Raw genomic sequence first — 24,353 nt, 5'->3', positions numbered from 1 at the left:
TACTGTTAAAAGAGCTTCTCTGCATGAGCCTGCTAGTCACTAGGCTGTTCTCAAAAGGCTTCACTGACAAAATTAGCCCCGAGATGCACTCTTTTCTCACGAGAACCAAAGGGTAAAAGCTTGGTTTTCTTCTTTAAAAAGGCCATCATAATCTGATCTGCTAAAAAGCAGTTCTTCCATGAGGTTTGTTGGCCACGTTCACACCATTCATTTAAAGCACATTTATAACACTTTTAACAGTCATTGCTTCCCCGCCCTCCAATCCTGGAAACTGCAGTTTACCCCACACAGAGAGAGAGCGCTATAATTCCCAGCACCCTTAACAAACTACAGTTCCCAGGATTCTGTGAAGGAGGCCATGTGCTTTAAATGTATGGTAGGGAAGCATACAGAAGCTGCTGGCACAAGTTTGTGGCTGAGCAACAGTCACACAGGGCATTACTGCAAGCACCGGAACTGTCTTGTGGTCTTCAGATGAAGGGTGGCATACAAATTTCATAAATGAATATAAACTCTTTGTGGAGGTATCCTCAACCTTCTCAGATGCAGGGCCCACTTTTAACCCAAACATGCATTTGGGGATCCATTTCTTAATCGTTTACCACTTATTTGCATGGTGGTAGTGCTCCTGTTGCGACCCACCTTGGATCAGGTTCCAACCCATTAGTGGGATGCAAACCATGAGTTTTGAAGACCAGAGAGCCAGTCCATGGGAATAGTGCCATTTGGAGTTTTGGCAACAGCCATATCATAACATAGGTACTGTGCCTAAACCATCCTTCATTCTTTTAATTGTTACATATGACAAACCTTTTATTGTTACATACTTCAAAATAAAATCAAGGATTAAAAAACTGAAAGTGATCGATGAAAAAATCGAGAATTGACTGAAAGCTAACGGTCTTCCTTCCACATATGTGATCAGTATTTACAAAATTTACAATGATTAGTTATATAAACAAACTCAACGAAACAAGCCAATGTATTGAAAAAGTTTTGCACAGCAAATTCTAGTGCAGACACCGTGAACTTAACTTACTTTAGATACAGCTACTGGTTCATTTTCTAGCAACTGTTTGCCAAGTACCGGATCTGTGCTTCCAGAAGAAAAATTCCGCTCTAACACATGGCCACTCTAAAACAAAAAGAAGAGGAGTCAATTCTAAACCATAGAAGGTATATTTTCTGCATACAAACCAGAGACCAATGGCTGGCATAGTTCATAGAAGAACACCCCATTCCTTGAAACAACTTACCAAATTTTCCTCCGCTGACTCTTATAGTTCAGAAATTTCTACCCTTCTGTATTTTACACTTTAATACCACCTTACGTTCAAGTGAATGTCAGCAGTACCACATGTGTCTTGCTCTAAGATTAGTAATTTTAATCTATCTTTGGATAGGAAGGTGAGGTAGGAATTCGCTCAAACAATTTTTAAAAACCCAGAAATGTCATAAGAGAGTTGAGTTTAGCTGCACTGTTTCATCTAATACCTTTACATTCAGCTGCCCTTTCTTTTAGGGAAGAATTGGGAGCTTATCTCCCATCCTGCATGAGACAACAAAGGGCTGGAGATAAGCCACTCTTCCTCATTTGAGGAAGCAGGTTTAATAAGCAGACATCTCTCATCCTCCTTCTGACCAAGGAGATGGGAGCGAAGCGTCCTTTGCTCCCACCCAGCTTCCTGTTTCATTGTGATTGCCCAATCCGCAACGGTCTTGCGGCTAGTCAAGCAGTACGGTTGAAACAGTCGCAATGAAGAGGCATGTATTCTGTCGCTAATCTCTCCCCCCCCCCCCAGTTTCTGTAGGAGGAAATTACGTTCAGCAAATAATATGAGACTTAAAATTACAAGAAAGGAGAATTTCCTTCCTTGTAATTTGCAAACAGAAGGGGAAATATAGGAGGGGAAAGTACATAACGAAGTCAAGTGTTAAATTAATGGGAAAGTTGCTTCTTGCAACGTTCCTTAGCGTGGAAAATATATTTTGAATTTATTGTCTTGGAGCAGGCAACCACTTATGCACACGCATGCACACACTCAGCAGTTCAGTCCTACAATAAAGTTAACTCTGGGATCATCAGCAAGTCACCCGTGGGCATTAAGGCGCACCTGCCCAGGTCTTCTGCCCTCCCAATGATTTATTTATCCCTGTTCCCCATTGGGGCTGCGAATTCCACCCTCGTTAAAGAGATAAAAACCCCAGATGAATGTAGCTGCTGGGGGAAGTCATGGGCAAGGTGAATTTGCAAAGGGAAATCAGTAGACAAGTCGAGCCTTCTCTTTCTTTTTGCTGCTCTCCAAAGAGTCTCCTCATCCTCCACTTGTTGGCAAACACTTGGATGTGGTCATGTGTTGCCAACATAGGGAAGAATTCAATGCGGCAGTTTTCTGATCATTCCATCAGTGCAAGAATTTCACCATCCCCTTCCCTGCCCCCCAACCAGCGTGCAATTCTCCCAATCCCTCTCGGAGCCACTTTGGGGGGCACAAGGGCTGCACAGGGTCTTCCGCTGCCAGGACTCATTAGTTGAACCCCAGCCATTACATCTAGTTCTGCTCTAATAGTAGGTGTAAACAGACTTTCCTATGTACAGGAGCACACCTGGCATTCACCTTATTCGCCGAATTCCTGGCATATTTCTCTTTTCTTAAGCAGCAGCAGAAAGCAGGTGATTACAGGGTCCGTAGGGGATTTTTATTGATGTTAGAAAGAAAGCTTTTGTATGTTGACCTCCAAGTGTTGCTGTCGCGATGAAGAAATTATAGTGAAATGGCATCTTAAATGTGAATAGTATAGCATTATTTCACTTACCTGCCTGCTGTCCCGCTGGGAGGATGAAGAAGAAGAGGCACTTTTATGAGATGGTGTAGAGGTTTTGTGAGCAGGAGATGCACCTTTCTCCTCTGAACTCATTGCTGCAGCTAGGTTCTGGTGATCTCCTTTGACAATCAATCTCCTTTCAGTCTTCCATACAGGGAGGGAGCCAAACTATTTTCAGCATTTTTTCTATTTCACAGAGTGTTCATTATATGCAAGGGTAAGAGGAATTCAAAAGGCATCCAAGCCAGACCTTTAACAAGAAGGAAAAGAAGATGAAGAGATTGTATATGCTTACAATTAAATATTTATTTATCATATAGAGAGAGAGGCAAAGGACCCTTAGACGGTTAAGTCCAGTCAAAGGCGACTATGGGGTGCGGCACTCATTTCGCTTTCAAGCCGAGGGAGCCGGGGTTTGTCCACAGACAGCTTTTCCGGGTCATGTGGCCAGCATGACTAAACCGCTCCTAGCGCACGGAGGACCGTGACAAGGGCCAGAGCGCACGGAAATACCTTTTACCTTCCTGCCACAGAGGTACCTATTTATCCTTGCACTGGCATGGTTTCGATCTGCTAGGTTGACAGGAGCTGGGACAAAGCAACCGGAGCTCACCCCATTGTGCGGATTCGAACCGCTGACCTTCCGATTGGCAAGCCCAAGAGACTCAGTGGTTTAGACCACAGTGCCACTAGCTCCCTTTACCTGCTGAGAGGTGGAGGGATTCCGCCCACTCTATGTTATATCTGAATTTACCTAGTAATCTCTTAGGTCTTATCTACCAAACTGAAGCAAATTGTTTATATCAGGGGTCAGCAAACTTTTTCAGCAGGGGTCCGGTCTACTGTCCCTCAGACCTTATGGGGGGGGGGCGGACTATATTTTGAAAAAATAATAATGAATGAATTCCTATGCCCCACAAATAACCCAGAGATGCATTTTAAATAAAAGGACACATTCTACTCATGTAAAAACATGCTGATTCCCGGACCGTCCGTGGGCCAGATTGAGAAGGCAATTGGGCCGCATCTGGCCTCCGGGCCTTAATTTGGGGATCCCTGGTTTATATGAAAAAATAAAGATGCAAATCCACTGAGAAATATCAGAAGCTTGCTGGATTGTTTTTTCAACGAGGTGCCAATAAAATATTTTCTAAAGGAGAAGTTTCGGTGAAAACAATTGCAATTCTATGGCAGAGGCAATTTCCGTTCTGCTCTGCAAGATTTCCAGCTAGTACTTTCACGAATGGCAGAACACAATCTCTCCTTACATGGTATCGGTTCTCTCTTGCCTGGTTTCTCAAGTGCAAATTTACTGTGCCGCAGAAATTGTTCACAATCAGCTTTCCCTACCCTTTACGCACACCACCACAGCTTTGTTTAGAAATATATGCAGAGTTGCAGACATATAGCAAACATCATTTAAATAACATGTAGAAAGCATGGTATGTATGGTGACCATAGCATCTTCATCTTTTCCACATACAAATGCCACAGATATGGTTGTTACCATTCAATGTGGCCATCTGCCTTACATTCATAACGCACTTTGGAACTTACACATTGAGCAACAAAACTGTGTTTCATCCTGGAATAAGAAAGTATGGTCTTTCTGTGGCAATTTAAAAAAGGAGGTTAGTCCTAAACACTCTGGCTTTGATCCCAAGATGACATGAAGGGAACCAGGCAGAGGGCCTTCTCAGCAGCGGCGCCCGCCCTGTGGAACGCCCTCTCTTCAGATGTCAAGGAAATCAACAACTAAATGAGTTTTAGAAGACATCTGAAGGCAGACCTGTTTAGGGAAGTTTTTCATGTTTGATCTTTTATTGTGTTTTTAATATCCTGTTGGAAGCCGCCCAGAGTAGCTAGAGAGGCCCGGCCAGATGGCTGGGGTATAAGTAATAAATTCTTCTTCTTCTTCTTCTTCTTCTTCTTCTTCTTCTTCTTCTTCTTCTTCTTCTTCTTCTTCTTCTTCTTCTTCTTCTTCTTCTTCTTCTTCCCCATTGTTGAAAAGGTAAGCCACTTTTTCGACCTGACTAAACTCTTTAAGTAGCATCCACTGGTGTGCCAAACACCAGAAGAAAAAGGAAAGGAAAACAACACTGGAGCTATCACACTATCAAAGAAATATTATGGATTTTAATCAAATCTGCATTGAAGTGAAGATTAACACTTAAGAGGGGGGAAAACCCAATAATTTGCTGAAGACTAGGGAAAAGAAGAAGAAGATACCAGCAAGTGGAATCAAACAGTTCATTTCTTTATTGAAGGAATATGGCATACATGAATCTGCTAAGAACTACAGTGGCACCTCTTGTTACGAATTTAATTCATTCCGGAGGTCCGTTCTTAAGCTGAAACCGTTCTTATCCTGAGGCGCGCTTTCGCTAATGGGGCCTCCCGCTGCGCGCGTGCCTCTGGCATGGCATGTGATTTCCGTTTGCATCCTGGGGCAAAGTTTGGAACCAGGAGCAGCTACTTCCAGGTTAGTGGAGTTCATAACCGGAAGCGTTCGTAACCCGAAGCATTCGTAACCAGATTTACCACTGTAGTGGCAGTTAGGAGAGGATAGTTTTAAACCCTTCCTATGAGATGCTATGGGGAACTAGCATTGGTAGCCAATCCAACAGACAATCAGAGTTGGCTGAAAAATTAATCTCTCCAGATCCCCCAAACCAGCAACTTTATTCCTCAGCTCCAAAAGTAGTGGGTTGTGTTGTTGTTTTTCTGGGGCAGGTGTATGTGCAAAAACAACTCCCGAAGGTGGGCAAATTCTCAGAACTCCTGGGTGTTGGGGTAGCTAGCCATTAATGACAAGATGGCTGAGAGCCTCTCCTTTCCTCTCTCTTCAAAATAAAAGAAAGTTTCGCCACTTCCTCAAGTGGCAGCTAGGCTGCCCTCATCAGCTTAAGAGGCATTTCCTTTTAATTTGGTGCAGAATGTTCCATGGGAATTATGGTACATCATGAGATGAGGCTCTTAATCCCAGGGTTGTGGGTTCAAGCCCCACCTTGGGCAGAAGATCCCTGCACTGCAGGGGGTTGGACTAGATGACCCTTGTGGTCCCTTCCTAGTCTACAATTCTAGGATTCTATGAAACAGAGTGTTGTTTTCCATGATCCATGCAAACTCTCTGCCCTATCGAATGCCAACTATACTGTGGTCGCAATGCCCTGCAAGTATATAGGAAAATGCTGCATTGTGTTTACTCAAGTCCATAAAAATATGTGGGATTGTATTCATAATGTATAAATATACCACCAAAGAAACCTGCCACAAAGGTCGTAAACGGGGTTTCTCCAGCTGTTTTTGGAATACAATTAGCATCATCCCTGACCAATGGTCCTGCTAGCTAGGGGTGGCAAGAGTTGTAGTCAACAACAGCTGGAGACCCAAATTCGGGAAACCCTGCTCTAAAATAAAGTTTGTTATTTCAAGATGCACGCATCCTCTTGTTATAGCACGAATTTAAAAATCAGGTACAATATTCAAAATAGCTGCACCTTTAAAGGTTTGGCATATCACAACGAAAGAGTGAAATAATAAATTTAGCTCACTGAGCTGCACTCAAGAGCTTATTGAAGAGATAGAAAGGAAAGGCTTTCAGGTATTTATGGCGAACAGAGGACATTAAAAAAAAAAAACTTGCCAACTAGACCTTGGGTAAATGGAAATCTAATGGGTTTTTGAAACATCTGAGCTCCCTTCAGTTGATTCATGTGGAAAAATTTATATTTAGCACTGGTCATGTGGATTTGTGTGTAAGATATATATAGAGAGAGGAAGAGATCTGACACTTGGGTCTGTGCCCTGCACTTTTTATAAAGTATGTCATTTTTAAATCCAAGCAAGGTAATAACCAATTGTTTCACAGAAAAGCAAGAGAAATGGGTTGCTAGGTTTGTTTGGTGAACAACACTATGTGTGGAAATAACTAAAACAAGGCAGCTCGTGCAGTGTGGTGGATAGGGCCATATTCGCATCATGAATTAAAAGCACTAAGATGGCTTCCCCCAAATAATTCTGAGACCTGTAGTTAGTTAAGGGTTCTGAGAGTTTTTAGGGCACCTCGATTCCCCTCCCAAAGTTACAACCTCCAGAGTTCCCTGTGAAAAATGATTAATTGTTAAACCGCTCTGCAGTTCTGTGAGGGGAATAGAAGTCTCCTAACAATTCTCAGCACCCTTAACAAACTACAGTTCCCAGAATTCTTTGGGGGGTAAGCCATGACTCCTTAAAATGGTATCAGAGCACTTCAAATGCATGATGTGAATGTGGCCTGGGTCTAGGAGACCCAACTTCATATTCCCATTCAGCCATGCAGTTCAATGAGTAATCTTGGGCCAGTCAGGTTCTACTAAACCTAATCTACCTCACAGGGTTGTTGCGGGGATAAAATACGGGAGGAACCATATATGCTGCCTTGAGCTCCTTGAAGGAAATCCTGGATGTAAATGTAATAATAAAAAACATACTATAAAGAAGTTTGCATGGTAGAGCAGAGCATGATAGGGTAAGGGTTATGATAAACCTATGGCAATGTGTCTCAAGGTACCGTCTCAGACAATAAGAGTAGTGGGGAAGATCAGAGGAATAAAGCTAACATTTGGACTAAAGAGTGTGGCAGATTGTAATGTCAAGGTACATTTAACAGACTCAAAGAATGGTTTGGCCACAAGGCACTTGAAAGTAACATAGTTGTAGTCCAGTCAGCCTGCTATACTGAGGCATAATTGTATGCACACACACACACACACACACACACACACACACACTGTGTCCCAATTTTTGCCTCATATTGCTTTTACAGCAGAATTACAAGATACTACCCTTCATTATCTGCATCCCAGTGTGATTCTCAATGGCATAGCAAACACAGCAAACCAAATACCTTGGTTGCAGCAAAAATAACTAAAACCAGGCATCCCCAAACTTCGGCCCTCCAGATGTTTTGGACTACAATTCCCATCTTCCCCGAACCACTGGCCCTGTTAGCTAGGGATCATGGGAGTTGTAGGCCAAAACATCTGGAGGGCCGCTGTTTGGGGATGCCTGACTAAAACATGACTAAGGCACATCACTATAAGAGACTTTTCAAAAGCTTGGGCGAAAAGAAAGGTTCTTCCTGATTCCTAAACGACAGCAATGTTGCTATCAAGTGAGTCGTTTCAGGGGAACATTATCACTGAAGAAAAGAACCTCTCCTTATCACCGACAGCATTAGCATCAGTATGGGAAAGGCAATATGTAGCATTCATAGTGTCCCAGTTTTAATCCCTGGCATTTCAGGTAGAGATGGAGAAAGCTCCCATCTGAAACCCTTGCATCAGAGTAGACATTATTGAGCTCTATGGATCAATGGCTTCACTCCATATAAGGCACGAAAGCAAGTGAGTTTCCTATGTTTTATTAGAAAATACCCATCAACTATCCAAAAGAGAAAGTATTGTTATTCAATAAGGCAGATGTTTTGGATTACAATTCCCATCCGCCCTAACGTCAAGAGGGCAATAGGCTGGCAAAAGCTGAACCAGAACAAATTCTGTATGATTTAAGACATCCACTAAATTCACAGGTACAAAATCATCATGTGCAGTTTAAATGGATTTAATGCATTAAAGAGATTTAATGCAGATTAAACTACAGTGGTACCTCGCTAGACGAATGCCTCACAAGACGAATTTTTCGCAAGATGAATGTGTTTTGTGATTTCAATGGGACTTGCAAGACGAAGTTTTTTTATTCGTCTTGCGAGGCACCCTACGGGAAACCGCATTTCAATGCGTTCCTATGGGAGCCGCTTCGCAAAACGAATTTTTCGCTATACGAAGCAACTCACAGGACGAATTAAATTCGTCTTGTGAGGCACCACTGTATTGTTAGCAGTGCCCTGGCACCCAAATTACTCAATATACATGCATTTAGGGTGGAGGGTAGCAATGAACCTTAGCTATGGTCACTGTCCAAAGTAAGCATATAAGACAGGGATGGGGACCTGTGGTCTTCCATACATTTTTGGACTCCAGCACCCATCAACCCTAGGCAGTATGGTTAACAGCAAGAGGTGATGGGTGTTTTAGTCTAGTACCATTCAGGGCCACCGGTTCCTCATCCCTGGTATAAAGAAACACTGGTAATAGAACCAATAGTCTTGGCATAGATCCAATGAACCCAATGAGAAGTAAGCTATTTTCAATGGGTCTACTTTATGGGTTTCAATGGGTCTACTTTAAGCACAACTATGTCTGGCTCTAACACAGTACCAACAGCTTGTTCTATCTTCCATTTTATAAAGTTCCTATATTTCTTGACATTGATGTGAAGGATGTGACCCAAACTATACACTAACCAATGGCTAACACTGGCTCAGGAAAGAAATATGTGTGCTCATGAATTGTATGAACTTTGGGAATATAATTTAAAGCCTAGAAAGGGGGCATAATTTATTAAATTGTTAAATTGTACTAATATTGAAAACGCACTGTTTTCTTTGCTGCAGGCCAACACATACAATCAACCGACCACCGTTTCTATAGTATAATGCAGAACTCAGTAATGTGTGTGCTGACCTTTTCTCAAGGAGTAAAATATCAATTTTGTTATTGTCACGGTCAGAAGCAATTAGGTTATAAGTTCTGCAAATTCAAAAGTGTGATCAAAAACAATGCAGCTCAAAAATGCAGCAAAACACATGATATTTAATAACATGCATATGGGAAACAAGCAATTTCTATTTACAAAACAACCCCTAATACAAGATCAACTGCCTCAGCGTGTAAAACTAGCTCTAGGGGACAATTTCTGGATTACACTCCATTTTCCAATGCAACATGAGAAAATTAAAGACTGCGGCACCTAAAGCAGGGGTAGCCAAGAGAGTGTCCTCCAGACACTCTCTTAGATTTTGTTAAATCTTGTTAGATTTAATTTAGCATCTTGTTAAATGTAACAATCAATACTCCATCCAGTCTATTTTAGCTAAACTCAACACACATTTTCCATTACAGTAATAACAGCAGTTAGTATATATGATCTCCCCATAGGTACCTCGTTGGCCACTCTGAGAACCAGATGCTGGACTAGCTGGGAATTTTGTCTGATCCAGCAGGGCGCATCATGTGTTCTTATTATTATTGTAAAATGGATTTAAAACGGCAAATAATAATAAGGAAATGACGGAGGCGTTCAGAAGTGGGCAAAGGAAGTAGGTGATTGAAAGAAGGGGGCAATAAGCAAGGGTGGGCGCTGTTCAAAAATAATTTAGGGGGCGCATAGATAGGAAAGGCTTTGTGCTACTTACAGAATAAGTGAGGGAGGCATAGTATGCAGAACATTCAAGATTTTGGTGTCACGGTGCTATTTTCTGTATAACTGCTCACATAAGCTATTTCTATGCCGCAGTCAAGAGATGTCATAGTCACCTAGTTAACTGTGGAACATATTAGTAAAGAACAGAAATAAAAATCTCTGCTAATATTTAGATTTAATTAGACCAGCCTGGCCAAAAAAAAAGGCTTATAAAAGTCAAGCACAGTGTGAAATTCCAGCAGCCTATCAAAATTTACTGGGAAAGGAAAGCTATGCAAAGTTACAAATATAACCCTGGAAGCCGTGCAAAATACCTATTTTTCTTGCAATTTAATGCACTTTTCTAGGTGGCATCAAGAGTTTATCTCGACACTTCGCAGATAAATGGGTCAAATGCTCCTATCTAATACTTGAAGCTGCCTGTTTGCGCATTCCCTACTTCATAAAATATTGCACTGTGGGACAGATCATATAGTCCCTGACGAGAATTAGTGAGGGTTTTTTTAATTTTGCCTGTAGTAGTAAATTGTATTGTATTGAGTCCACTTTGTGTTCGCTTTCCCCAACTATCCATTCCCCATATATTCTGTAAGAATGTTTTTTCTTAAGCCTGTTTCAAAATATAAACATAGTATTATTATTATTTGTAGAATTCTGCTAGCTTCAAATTTCTAAAGCTTAAGACTGAATTCATCAATGATGACCTCAAATAGATGGTGGAGGTCAAACAACAGATAATCATATTCTGGTGACAGGAGATCAACATGACATCTGCCTTCCCTATTTGTCGTTTGCCCACAATGATTGAGCACACTTTTCTACCCCTTTAGAAGCTCTGAAGCATTTATGGTAATTAGGAGCGTCCCAGTGCGTTTAAATTGCCGACTTAGATGATCATTTTGAAAGGAGTCCCCATTTCTGTTTCAGTTCTGCATCAGGACCAACTCACGTAACTGAAGGGGCTTTTAATATTCTTTGTTATGAATCTTGACTCAAGATTGTTGCAGCTACTAATTTTTTTTCCTGCAATTGCCTGAGCATTGTCATTCAAAGGAACAGCATCATAGCCGTGCGAACAATAAATACATGTGGCAATGTCAGGCTAGGGCAGCTGTGCATGGAAGAGGCATGCACACACTAGCATTCCCCATGCCCCAACGCATTTTCTACTGAAATACAAAAGGAAACCCGCACTGCAAACTCTTCCGAAGTGCATCTTAATACTTCACGTCTGCTGAAGTTGTTATATATTCAACAAAATAATTGCAATCAGTGACGACATCATCACCATTACAATAATGAAGAATCCTAATCAACTGGGAATGTATGCCTTGGATGAGCTAAATCATAATTTGCTTTATGGCTTTTCTCATACAGTATTACTCATAAGCCTGCAATTCCTCCTATGGCTGTCATGTTGATGGGTGGTGGGTGGGAATCACTCTGAAACCTTCATTTCCCTGGTGGTTGTTAATTTCTAATTTCTAGCTTAGAATGGGAATGGTCACATATCCCTGCCTGCACTATTACGCTTTCTTCTTTTTCAGGTTTACCCCAATAATAGCCTTGCATGCCAAATACATTATGACTCCTCTCAGTGTTCTGTTTAGCCTAGCAGAAATGTCCCTGCAAAGTGTCTCCTTGCACTTGTGCCAGCTTTAAATTTCAGAACAGTGCAGAGCATTCTCAATTACGTCAATCTGTATTCCATACAGAGGCAGCACGGCCGCCACCTCCTCTTCCTCCTCCTCTCCCGCATTTTCTCTGTTGCCTTCTTTTTTTCATCCTCACAAACACTGTATTTTGCTTCTGTGCAGATTAATCACATTTAGCGGTTCAGAAACTAGCTCCTACCTTCTCAAAATCACAAACTTTTATGAGTCATGCAAGAATGCGAGAACGAGACCCTGGCATAAAGCAAAGTTCATTAGGGGTATAAATAACCCCTAATGAATGTTGCACGTTAGTGCAAACTAAGTGTTCTCCCGAAGCATAACCTAGCTGTACAATAGTACGTAAGCAGAGAGGGATTTAATTTACATCATCTTTCATTAAAAGGGACCCCTTTTTATGAAACTGTAGAGTTGGAAGGGACCCTGAGGATGCCTTTGATGTCTTTCATATAAAACAACATCAAATGTTCAGAAATGGACAGAATTAAGGCAAAATCATTAATCCTGGAGCAATCTTACACACACACACACACACACACACACACACACACACACACACACACACTATTATAAATATAAGCCTGCCAAAATTTGAGAGGCCTGTTCAAGTCATTTCCACCCCAATCAGAGCAAACAGTCACTAATCTCATCTAGAAAGGTTTTTGTACTTTGGCTAGATTTCCTGCTTGAATAGCTTATACTGGTGTTCTTCAGCTGTGACCTGAGCAAAACAGCTTCTGCTGTGCAAAACCTTATATAATAACTACCGTAGCCATCATGCAGCGTAACTTGCTTTACTGACATAGTGGACAAATGTACAGTATATACAGTAGCCGCCCTACTGAATGACATGTATCTTGCTCAGAGCCGGTATTTTCAAAGGTGTGTGTGCAGCAGGATATTTCCAGAAAGGTTTGCTCTCTACTGTTTTTTTAAACGTTGGTACAGTCATACCTCATATTATGTTTGCTTCATGTTACATTTTTTTCAGGTTGCGTCCCACAGCAACCCAGAAGTACCAGAAAGGGTTACTTCCGGGTTTCGCCATTCGCGCATGCGCAGTAGCGCTAAATCGCTAAATCGCCGTGCACCTGCACAGATACGGCGCTTCAGGTTGCGGGCTTTTCATGTTGCGAATGGGCCTCCGGAACAGATCCCGTTCGCAACCAGAGGTACCACTGTATTGTCACCTTAGATTAACAGAGAGCCTTTCCCTACAGTTCTCCAAAAAACCAACTCATTTTAAAAACAGACTGTGGTCAGGACTTGCAAACTCCGACCCTGAACAAAATTTGCAGCGCCCACCTTCAGTTTACAAACATACATACAATAAAGCCTTCCAGTGCCCCTTTACAACCAGTATGGTAATAGGAGATTTAGAGCTTTCTCTGCAGATAACATGTTATTTGATTCGCTATTTACCCAGCGCTAGAAACTGAGATATGAAAGCTGGGAGCTAAATGGCACTTTAAACCTAGGTTATGGGTGCAACAATGGAATGTCTAGGCGCACTTTTTAAAAAAACAATAATACAAAGCTGAAAATGAATGAACTGTAGCTAAAATCTTATGTTCATTTTTCACATGGTCTAGTCCTCATCTGAAGACTTCTTCATGCTTCTTCACCTACCCACCCCCTAATATTCTTAAGAGGGTCCCTTCTGCAGTCTTCAGAGAGTAGCTGGAAGTGGGGAGGCAGAAAAAGTCCTCCTTTTTGCACACAAGCTCTGGATTCTCCCTACACTCCCCTCCCTTCATATAAATATATATATATATTTGGCACCACAGTTAACACATATTAAAGGCCTATTACAAACTGATGGCAGAGACACCCACCTTGAGTGTCCAGTTCACAAACCTAAGACTTAACGGTTCTTCAAAGATCTGACTCCAAAATTTGTTTTGATTTTAGGCATCACTGTGAGAGTCTTAGATAGATAACACTTTAACATGCACTACTCAAGTCATCGTAACTAACTGGCTAGTATATTTCAAATTAAAAGCAAGTAGAAGTACATTAAACAAACCAACTAAAACCTAAAAGAACCATGTTGGGTTTAAAAGGAAAGAAAGTTTTCAGGTCCCCAATCTGTGCACGTTTTACTTGGGAGGAAGTCCCATTGAACTTGGCTAGGATTTACTTCCGAGTAACAGTGGCAATTTAAACCTGAAATCTTAGGTGCAGTACTGTGCCCAGAGCTCAGAAACTGCTCACGTTTATGAAATTCCCTGTTGCAAAACATGCCTAGAACAATGGGAGTTTTGAATGGTGTATTTACCAAATATCAAAAAAATATACATATAGGTAAAGATAAAGGTAAAGGACCCCTGGACAGTTAAGTCCAGGCAAAGGTGACTATGGGGTGTGGCGCTCATCTCAATTTTCAGGCTGAGGGAGCCGCCATTTGTCCACAGACAGCTTTCTGGGTCATGTGGCCAGCATGACTAAACCTCTTCTAGTGCCACAGGTGCCAGAGCACACAGAAATGCAATTTACCATTCCGCTGCAGTGGTATCTGTTTATCTACTTGGACTGGTATGCTTTTGAGCTGCAAGGTTGGCAGAAGCTGAGACAGAGCAACAGGAGCACACCACCGTCACACAGATTCGAACCACCGACCTTCCGATTGGCAAGCCCAATTTTACTGTGATTATTCCTCTAAAAAGTTATCACATGAGGACTGTCAAATGTAAACTTCAGAAAATCTTAAACCAGGCATAGGCAAACTCGGCCCTCCAGATGTTTTGAGACTACAATTCCCACCATCCCTGACCACTGGTCCTGTTAGCTAGGGATGATGGGAGTTGTAGTCCCCAAAACACCTGGAGGGCCGAGTTTGCCTATGCCTGTCTTAAACTGAAAGAATGAATTTCCTTTTTCTATTTAACCCAGATGTGGATTTCGGAACCACAACACAAACTTTCCCCCTTTTTCTTTTAAAGCAACAACTCAAAACTTTAGTTATATTCAAATCAGTTTTAGATAGTGCCATTATTTTGCCCACAGTATTGGAAGTGGATGGATGAAGAGTTCAGGGCGGCCGATACCTTGTATTAGCGTAAACATAAAACGTTCACTTTAACAGAACAGAAAAGAAGTGGGTTACCAATTTGCTAATATGGATATGTGCGCTACTCAGGACACAGAGGAAAAAACTCTGACTTACCTTAGAAAAGGACTCTCATGGGCTGCATTTACCTCAATGTAAAAACCAGGGAAGAGGGCAATCTTTGTACTGGAGGACAATGCTTGTTCCAATGTAAAACAGATAAGCACCCTATCTTCAGATGTTTTAACACAAACTTGTTGGGTAAGCCCATCTTTAAAACATTGAAACTACACTATAAAAGGGCCTCTGTTTGCAGAGAGGAATCCAATACCTGAACTATTGGTAGAGGAGAATCAGGCACACGCAAGGCCTAGGTCAGATGAAACCAAAGATGAAAGATTCTGTTATTAGATCTGATTCACATTAATAGATGAATGGTGTAATGTTCCATGCAGCCAGGAGGGATTTGTCGTTAATAAATTATCCTGTTATTTAAAACCTGTTTAATAGCTAGAAAAGGAGGACAGTAGCCTCAAAACCCGTAGTCTGATGGGCACAGCAATATTCAACTGTTCAAAACCGTACATTCATTTCATTTTACCAATAGCTCTCTAAATCTGGCCTGCACCCAGTAAACTATACATTTTGCAGCAATTTAGTTGGATATGGACTGGTTTGCAGCACCAAGAGCTACCATGGATTGGCAAGCTGCCAAATCCATTTGGCTATGATGCCTGTGAACTGCAGTCCAATGATAACAGAGGACTAGTAAATATAATCTCTAGTTGCTCAGATGCAACTGCCACAGTTGGTGATGTGTTGAAACCCATCAGAAGTTGACTTTTTTGGCACCAGGGTGACATTTTTTTTTGGACTATGCTAACAAAATCATGATTCGGGGAGTGGGGAAGGATAGGAAAGAACCACTCCCAGCATTACATAATCTATAAGCTTTAGAAAAGTAGAATGTGCAAAGAAAAGACCCATATTGTTAAAGGTGCCAAAAAAGGTAAAAAGTATATACAGACTGCATGGGAAATAATGAAGCAATTTTGTAATGCATGGGCCCTTTGGGGAGGAAAGGGGTTCAGAAATTAAGTGGCCAATTGTTTGTGCTGGGCAAAGGAAGAGAAGAGGAAGATGCTGTAGGTATTTTCAGAGGATAAAGATAGTGAACAGCCTGTGTTCCAACTATATCATTTCTAGCGGAAAGCTACTGGGAAGTTAGTCTGTTTCTCAATCACTTTCGAGTTTTCTCTGTTCACATCACAAAACAATTATAGACTGGTAAAGGGTCTGTAAAATTGAACAGGGTTCTTTTGCCATCCTCTCTCTAATGTTCTGGATAACAATATTGTAAACTAGTAAATACAAGGCTTCTGAGGTTAAGGCAGCTTTTACGAGAAACTTTGGTTTCTGCAAGAAATACTCCTACAAATCGCTTCGCTATATATTGTAAAGCTCTATAAAACTGACTGCTGATTGCTACATAACTTGACTTTTCAACAATGATGAGCACATATATTGCAACTGAAAGAAATATTGTTGCTAACATATCTTATCTTAAACGTTAGTAAAAAAGGGGGGGGATATATTCCTCTGAATGCTTTTTCATCCAGATGAATAGAGACAGAAGCAAAAACAGCAAGCTGCATTTTGTTTCCCCTGCTCAGGGCTTCTCTTCCGTGTTCTACACTGAGACAAAATAGGTTATGCCCTAGGAAAGCATAAAGAAACATTTTGTCATAGAGCCTCTGGTTAGGAAACACTGCCAAAGCCACAGATATCAAGGTACACAGCTGAACATACTGCAAGGGGCCATGACCTGGTGGCGGGCAGGGGGCGGGGGGTACCATGTAGCCAGACATTGTCCTGAATATAAATAGCAGGTTGGGGGTCAGACAATCTCATCACTCGCTTTAAGCATCAACAATGCTTTTCGTAATGCACCGCCTGTGACCTATTCCACTTCCAGTCTTGCTTTCACTGCCCCAGTCTTTGGATGTACAGTTATAATCTCCAAGACGTACGCCTAAAAACGTACACCTTCGACAGCTATTGCATTTACAGCTCAGCAACTCTTACGCAATGAACTGGTCGTGCGCTGTGTGTCTTCTTGCATTAATTCATTCGTTTCAAAAGGCAGCATGTTTAAGTACAAGCACCTCTCAATCCATATTTCCAAGCAGCAACATGGCTTGGGCATTAGTTTAGGAAGGAAGTGCAAAGTTATCGGCTGCAACATACAACTGAGCTAGCAATGACTTTGCTTTCTTTTAACCTCTTCTCTCCAATTCCATGGATTTGGGGCAATGCACCAGAGAGGGAAAGGCTTTACATTTGTTTTTTGCAAATTGGAATGAAAACAAACGAACTGAGACATTTTTCAAATCCACTGTTTTAAGCCACCTTGAATCCCAAAAGGCATATATGGATAACTGCCCTCGCGCTCACTCCATTGGCCAGCCCCCAAAAAACCCTCCACAAGACACTTTGCTTAATTGTCTGCAAGCAACCACCCCAACTTCTGCTTTCTGTTCCACAGCCCCATTCTGCAACCATTCACCTGCCCTGGCTATACCTTCTTCTTCCTGCTGGGTGAGACTCCAGAGGTAAGAGTCCCCTAGAGAAATTCCACCCTGCCATCACCTAAGCCTCAACCAGTCTATGCAGCAGGCTAACCTTCTGACTGAAATGGGCATATAAACACCTTTTTATACCGGAAGCCTGCAGAACACTATAAATATGTATGCTTCTAGCTGACACCTGCAATACACCATGAGTTACAATGCCTATAGCAAAATCCTGTGATTCAACCAAAGATAAGTGTCGGAACACTAGCTGTATGTGGCTACTGCCCAAACCATTCCACTGTATTATTGATTATTTACATCCCATCTTGCATGAAGATAATCCGCTCACACAGTCCTTGGGGTGTAGACCTGTGCTTGCATGCAGATAGCCCTCTAAACTAAAGCAGCAACAAACAGAGAATAGAAGAGAGAGGCACAAGGAAAGGATGGATGCAGCCAAAATCCCCTGATGCCAACTGCGCCTCTGTATTCACACACCATGACAGGACACAGCAGCATCAGCCCTGACTTGGGGCACTTGTTCACATGCTCATTTCTCAACCTCATGCAGCCTAGGACAAGCCAGCAATGCTCTTCATCTTTCTGCACGAGGAAAACACGTCAGTTAATGCAAAATAATGAATGGCCACGGATCTGACATTGGAAATGGCAGCATTCACAAACCAATGGGAGGACTCATTTTCAACCTCACATGACACTCTATGGCTGCCCATAAAAGTGCCATTTTTCCTCCAAGGAATCTGAAAGCGCAAGACTCCAATGTGAATTAGAGCAGCTAATCAATTTTTGAAGCTCAGCGTTTTATGAAATAGACAAGACAAACTTCAGTTCATGTTAGGTTTTGCTACAATACATCTCTTAGTCTTTAGGGGGCCACAAGACTGTAATTGTCACCAGCTATGTGTGTAAGTGGACCATATGTATAGAATACACGCTACAACTGAGGTCCCCAATGTGGTGCTCATGGGCACCAGGGTGGCTTCAGACAATGCCCTTGGAACCCCTTAGATTGGCCTCAACTAGGGCCAGGGCCTTTTCAGCACCGGCCCCAACTGGGTGGAACGCTCTCTCACAGGAGACCAGGGCCCTGTGGGATTTGACATCTTTCTGCAGGGCCTGCAAGACGAAGCTGTTCCGCCTGGCCTATGTTTTCCTCTCTATGGTTTTGATTTGGGCTATTTTAAAATGAGGCTGCATTTTTAAAAATTTAAACTTAAATTGTATCTTAACCTGTATTTTAATTGTTTTTTTTTTCTTTTATGTCTTATTGTATTTTTACTGTGTCAGCCGCCCTGAGCCTGGTTTTGACTGGGGAGGGCGGGGTATAAATAAAATTTTGTTGTTGTTGTTGTTGTTGTTCCACTTTTTGGAGTAGGGCTTTTTTAAAATTCTTTTTGGTTGAGAAGGGTGTCTGATTTTGGTGGTGTTGCCTACTTCTTGTTTGTCATTGTGAGGGTGTGTGTAGTTGTTTTGCTCAATTTGGGGGGGGAGGGTTGTATCTGACCATATGGATATTTTGTAGTGCCCACAACAGTTTCTTAGATTTCCAAAAATGCCATACAGTACTTCAGGCAGTAGGGGAAAAGAATTCCATGGATGTTAGCTGGTAAGCAACACACTGCCCTAAACTTAAACTGCTTCGATCAGAACAGCCTGGGATTAGAAAATGGCAGTTGCATTTGGAACCCAAATTTTGCTCCCGGCATTCTAAACAATGACACTGTTGCCGCAGAAAATGGATTAGTCTGTCTATATGACAGATTATAGCTACTGAGATACCATTACTAAAACAGCTGATTCCGTTTCCAGTAGCAGCACAGAAATGCATACATGTTTAAAAAGAATCAATAAGGGAAAACAACAGCAGTAGTTAGCAGCAGGAAATAATGGTTCCAATTCTAAGAGGTCAGGAAAAAGAGCCATTATGCAAGACGAAGACTTTAGCGCTCGTCATTCGAAGAAAGCTAACCAGAAAAAGCAAATGTAAGAATAACTAATGTGGTTCTCTTTTATAGTAGCAAGACAGCAGCCGCCAGATTATTTACGTATCATTATGTGTGTAACCAAATTTATTAGGCATAACACTCCCAAGGCATTCTGAACTGCAAAGCTGGAAAAACTTGGCTAGCTTCAAAATTAACAGGTTCTCAGTGTTTTGAGCAATTTTGTTTCCTTTGAAGAGATGTTTATAATACTAAATACGTTGGAAATCATGGATTTCTTTATCAAATTCCACACAAACACAATGGGGCTATGCAGATGCAGTGCCAAATCTTGGCTTAGTTTTAGAAAACAAACAGGCATAAGCAGTGCTGTTTTTCTAGAAAAAGAGGTGCTGGAACTCACCATGAACTCCCCTTGTTGTCTTATAATGGCAATGGCGCCCACCTGGGAGGTGCCAGAACTGAGTTCCGGCTAGAAAATAGCTCTGGGCATAAGCATGTAGTAGTGGTAGTAGTGGTACCTTGGTTCTCGAACTTAATCTGTTCCGGGAGTCCCTTCAACTCCCCAAACCGTTCGGTTTCCGAAAAACGTTCGCAAACCGGAACACTTACTTCTGGGTTTGTGGCGTTCGGGAGCCGATTTGTTCAGGAGCCAAGCTGTTCAAGTACCAAGCTACCACTGTATATGAATGGGGAACCTCCAGATGTTGTTGGGACTCCCAGCTCCTATCAGTTAGTGGCCGGAGATTATGAGCGCTGTAGTCTGACTGTATCTAGAAGGTCACAGGTTCATCATTACTGGTGCAATGCTATGAGAGAGGAGGAAGAAATGGGCATACCTACTAATCCTTGCAGCATTAAGCCACTGATTAGCATTACATCTGAAAAGCCCCAATGAGAGCAATCCAAGACCATTCCAATCAGTGGGAGCTCTGACACTGACTTCAATAGGACGTGGATTCCATTCCAATTACCAGTAGCTGCTTTCCTCTAAATTATTATGGACAAGGCCAAATGAGCATGGAAATTACTCATGAACATCTGCTCCTGCAGATAAAAGAGGCCCATAGCATCAGCCTATAAATTTATGTGATTCCCTCAAGACAAGTGTCTCTCCCTGGACTTCATTTTTATAAATCTATGGCTGAGTCAGAAATTAGTCATCAGAGATTATGGCTTCAACTGTCAATAAAAATCGCATGAAATACCCAAAAGGGTTTCAAAAACAACTTTGCACTGGGCTTTTCAATGCCATCTTCAGCTGTATCTTTACCTTGTTAACCGTTTCCTGCCATATGAGCATTGGTTCAAAACCCATTAACACACAGCTCCATTATTACCGTATCTACGTGTCTATAAGATGAGAGATGGCCTGTGCAGAAAAGTCTGATATAATCCTACCGTAAGTACAATCCTACTTTAAAACTGCTGGATCATATGTGGTCCTCCAACATCATGATATATCACCAATATAGCACAATGTTTGAAATAATGGTGGAATTATGTAGAAGCTAACAGCAGGGCTGGGAAATATCTGGTTTTCAACCAGATAATATCACCAGCTAAACATTGCAATATACTGATATTTCACAATGCCTGAAATAAGGATGGAGCTATGTAAAGGCATTGGCTAGCTTCACAGTTTTCCCCACGTTGTGATTTTTGCATAGCAGACACACACAAACAGCATGATTCACAAGATATTGCCAGGTCAAAAATTATGAAACCAATATCATGATAGGGAATTGAAACCGGTTTTGGATTATATATATCGCCCAGCCCTAATGTGCATCATGATTCGCGATATATTGCCATGAAACTGCTATTAAACTGGTTTCGGATGCTATATTGATATATCACCCAGCCCTAAAAGCCATAGAAGTTGAGTACAAGCATTTGAATAAAACTTAGAAATATACAGCATAAGAAGAGCGCTGTACTGGACGTTGGTACAGGACTTTATATACAAAAACATCTAGGCACAGGAATAGCTTTTTTTTCTTGTGCCATCAATTTGTTGAATCTGTAGTTGTGGGCAAAAGGGAGGTCAGTTGGTGGTATGGGGGTCTTTTCGCTGTGCTGTTGTATTGTGAGGGGAATAGTGTTTGTATGAGGTGCGTTTTTCTTTACATTGCAAAGTAGTCAAAGCAAAATTCCAAGTATGGTTGATATTTGGACAATAAATTATTCTATCTATCTATCTATCTATCTATCTATCTATCTATCTATCTGCTGGATTGGGCCCATGGCCCATCTAGTCTAGCATCCTGTTCTCACAGTGGCCAAAGAGATGCCCTTGGGAAGCCCAGAAGAAGAACCCAAGCACAAGACCCCTCTGCCCTCCAGCTGTCTCCAGCAACTCGTGAATTTATTTTTTAACAACAAACTGTTGAAAGTTGTGCATTCAACATTTCATCAATTCCTAGGGCCATTCTATACATTAATTACATTTTTCCAGAGTACAAACTTTTTCCAGGTAGGGAAGCAAGTGTGCACAATAACGTCTGACAGGCAGTGCTAATGTTCTTCCTGACATTTATATGCTGCCTAACTTATAGCAAGCAGTGCAAGGAGTTAAAGACTGCTGTTGTTGTAGTAGTTCAGCTGTTACAAAACCCAATACAAATATAGGATTATCAGGACTGAGAGACACTGATTCAGGACAGAATTGAGTCATTGCGTTATTTTAGCTTCATAAGGGGGAGTAAAATAACCATTTTGCAAATCCATTGCTAAGTATAGCAATGAGTGAAGAGCTGACAAGATCTTTTAAGCACATAGTTATGGAGAAGAAATAACTAACTGAACAAAAAAGTAAGTGACTTTCCCAGACAGCACTGGCCTTTCAGCAGTGCAGCCTAGTAATGAAGTGTTTCTCAACCTTTTTTGGGCCACGGCACACTTGTTCCGTGAAAAAAAATCACGAGGCACACCACCATTAAAAAAGTTTAAAAATTTAACTCTGTGCCGCCCTATATTATAATTATGACTGTAAGAAACACTTGCCAAATATTGCTTTCCGGCGGGTCAGTGTTGTGCATTGGCGGCCGCCAGGCTCGTTTGCACTGAGCTTTGGGAAAGAGGAGGAGAAATATTGCTTTCCGGCGTGACAATGCAAATCGCCCTTCTCGTTGCCGCACGTCGCGGCACACCAGCCAGCGTCTCGCGGCACACTAGTGTGCCGCGGAACAGCGGTTGAGAAACGCTGTAGTAATGAAGTGTTTGGTTTTTTTTTTTAAAAGGAATTGATGCAACGAACACATTGCACAACTGTAGAAAAGGATCAGGAACTCCCATCAGCGGTTTGCCCTGCTTGTTTGTTCCAAAGATTTGTATCCATCCTATTTCATGAAATTTAATCCCTATCTCCCACAAAATAAAGTCTGGCTATATTTTTAAGAACGTTAAGAAGAGCCTGCTGGATCTAGTCCAGCATCTTGTTCTCACAGTGGCTAACCAGGTGCCTGTGGGGAACCTGCAAGCATAAACCATCAAGAGTCCTAACTGGGTCCTTCTAGCAGCAGTGGGCTGCCTGTGTTTGAACTGCTGTGCATGAGCATTGGCCCATGTATCCCTGACAAGACACACACAACTAGATTAATAGTCAAGTGTTTGAAGGGAAGCGGTGACCTGGATGCAGCCTTACCCCAGTCTTACAGTCCATGTTGGCTATACCAATGATGTGTTCCTACCACCAATCCAGCATGGATATTCTGTGGCTCCTTGAGCGTTTTGAGATCCTTGTCCCACACATTACCCACAAATAATCCAACTCATCAGCACTCATCAGCCCTGAGTGCTCCCTGGAAGGACAGATCGTGAAGCTGAGGCTCCAATACTTTGGCCACCTCATGAGAAGAGAAGACTCCCTGGAAAAGACCCTGATGTTGGGAAAGATTGAGGGCACTAGGAGAAGGGGACGACAGAGGACGAGATGGTTGGAAAGTTTTCTCGAAGCTACGAACATGAGTTTGACCAAACTGCGGGAGGCAGTGCAAGACAGGAGTGCCTGGCGTGCTATGGTCCATGGGGTCACGAAGAGTCGGACATGACTAAACGACTAAACAACAACAATCCAACTCATCAAGGCATCCATGTGTCAACATCTTCTGTACATTATGTTACAATTCTTGCAGGGCTGAGCACTCATCCATATTTTACTATTCCACAACTTTTCTATAATCCACTTGACATACCTTTCTTAAACATTCGACATTAGCCCATGCTTCCTCCCTAAGGAGGAAACAAACAAATACTATAACCCAGGCTTCCTCAAATGTTTTGAGACTGCAATTCCCATCATCCCTGACCACTGGTCCTGCTAGCTAGGGATCATGGGAGTTGTAGGCCAAAAACATCTGGAGGGCCAAGTTTGAGGAAGCCTGCTATAACCAAATTTCTCAGAGTAATATCATAGAATCGTATAATTGTAAGAGTTGGCAGAGACCATGGGGGTAATACCGTCCAACCCTCTGCAATGTATATATCTTTTGCCCAATGTGGGGTACGAACCCCTGAGATTAAGAGTCTCACGCTCTACCAACTGTTTTAAAAATAAAACCCCACAGCAAGCCTGATAATGTGTGTTGATATATGTCTGCAGGCTTAACACACAGATTTATGCTGATGTTCGGCCCCTACTAGAATGGACTACCAAATCATAAAAAGTAATCTGACTATTATTAATAATTAAAAGGCTGTGGGGAAGTCTTGGGGAAGGTCAAGGATAAGGAGAAAGAAATGAATTTCTCCCTCAAGGTTAGGACAAAGTTACCGTTCGGTGACACAGTACAGCAGTCCTGCTGAAGGCAATATGGCTGTCAAATATTCTCACAATATTCCAGCTTCACAATCCTAGTGAAAATCACACCAGCAGAACCCCACCTTGCAGCAATATTACACTGGTACCTGATGCATACGATATTCAGAAATAATTTAAGGGCACTTACATTCCTGCGAAGTT

At 41.9% G+C, this 24,353-nt stretch overlaps 1 protein-coding gene across 13 annotated transcripts in view; it reads right to left on the bottom strand.

The window, feature by feature from the left end:
- Positions 1 to 24,353, bottom strand: part of OSBPL6 (oxysterol binding protein like 6) — a 96,525-nt gene that overhangs the window by 47,750 nt on the left and 24,422 nt on the right. For all 13 annotated transcript variants that reach the window (XM_035134552.3, XM_088676645.1, XM_088676661.1 and 10 more), the window contains 2 exons: positions 2,818 to 3,076; positions 1,040 to 1,135 (listed from right to left, as the gene is read on the bottom strand). In XM_035134552.3, coding sequence (XP_034990443.1) covers positions 1,040 to 1,135; positions 2,818 to 2,919 — 198 coding nt within the window. In that variant the 5' untranslated portion in view covers positions 2,920 to 3,076. The remainder of the gene's footprint in view (positions 1 to 1,039; positions 1,136 to 2,817; positions 3,077 to 24,353) is intronic.

Source organism: Zootoca vivipara, chromosome 1 (assembly GCF_965207765.1).
Source record: "Zootoca vivipara chromosome 1, rZooViv2.hap1.1, whole genome shotgun sequence".
Lineage (NCBI taxonomy): Eukaryota > Metazoa > Chordata > Lepidosauria > Squamata > Lacertidae > Zootoca > Zootoca vivipara.
The sequence above is the reverse complement of the archived record's forward strand: the minus strand, read 5'-3'. Positions and strand labels throughout refer to the sequence as shown.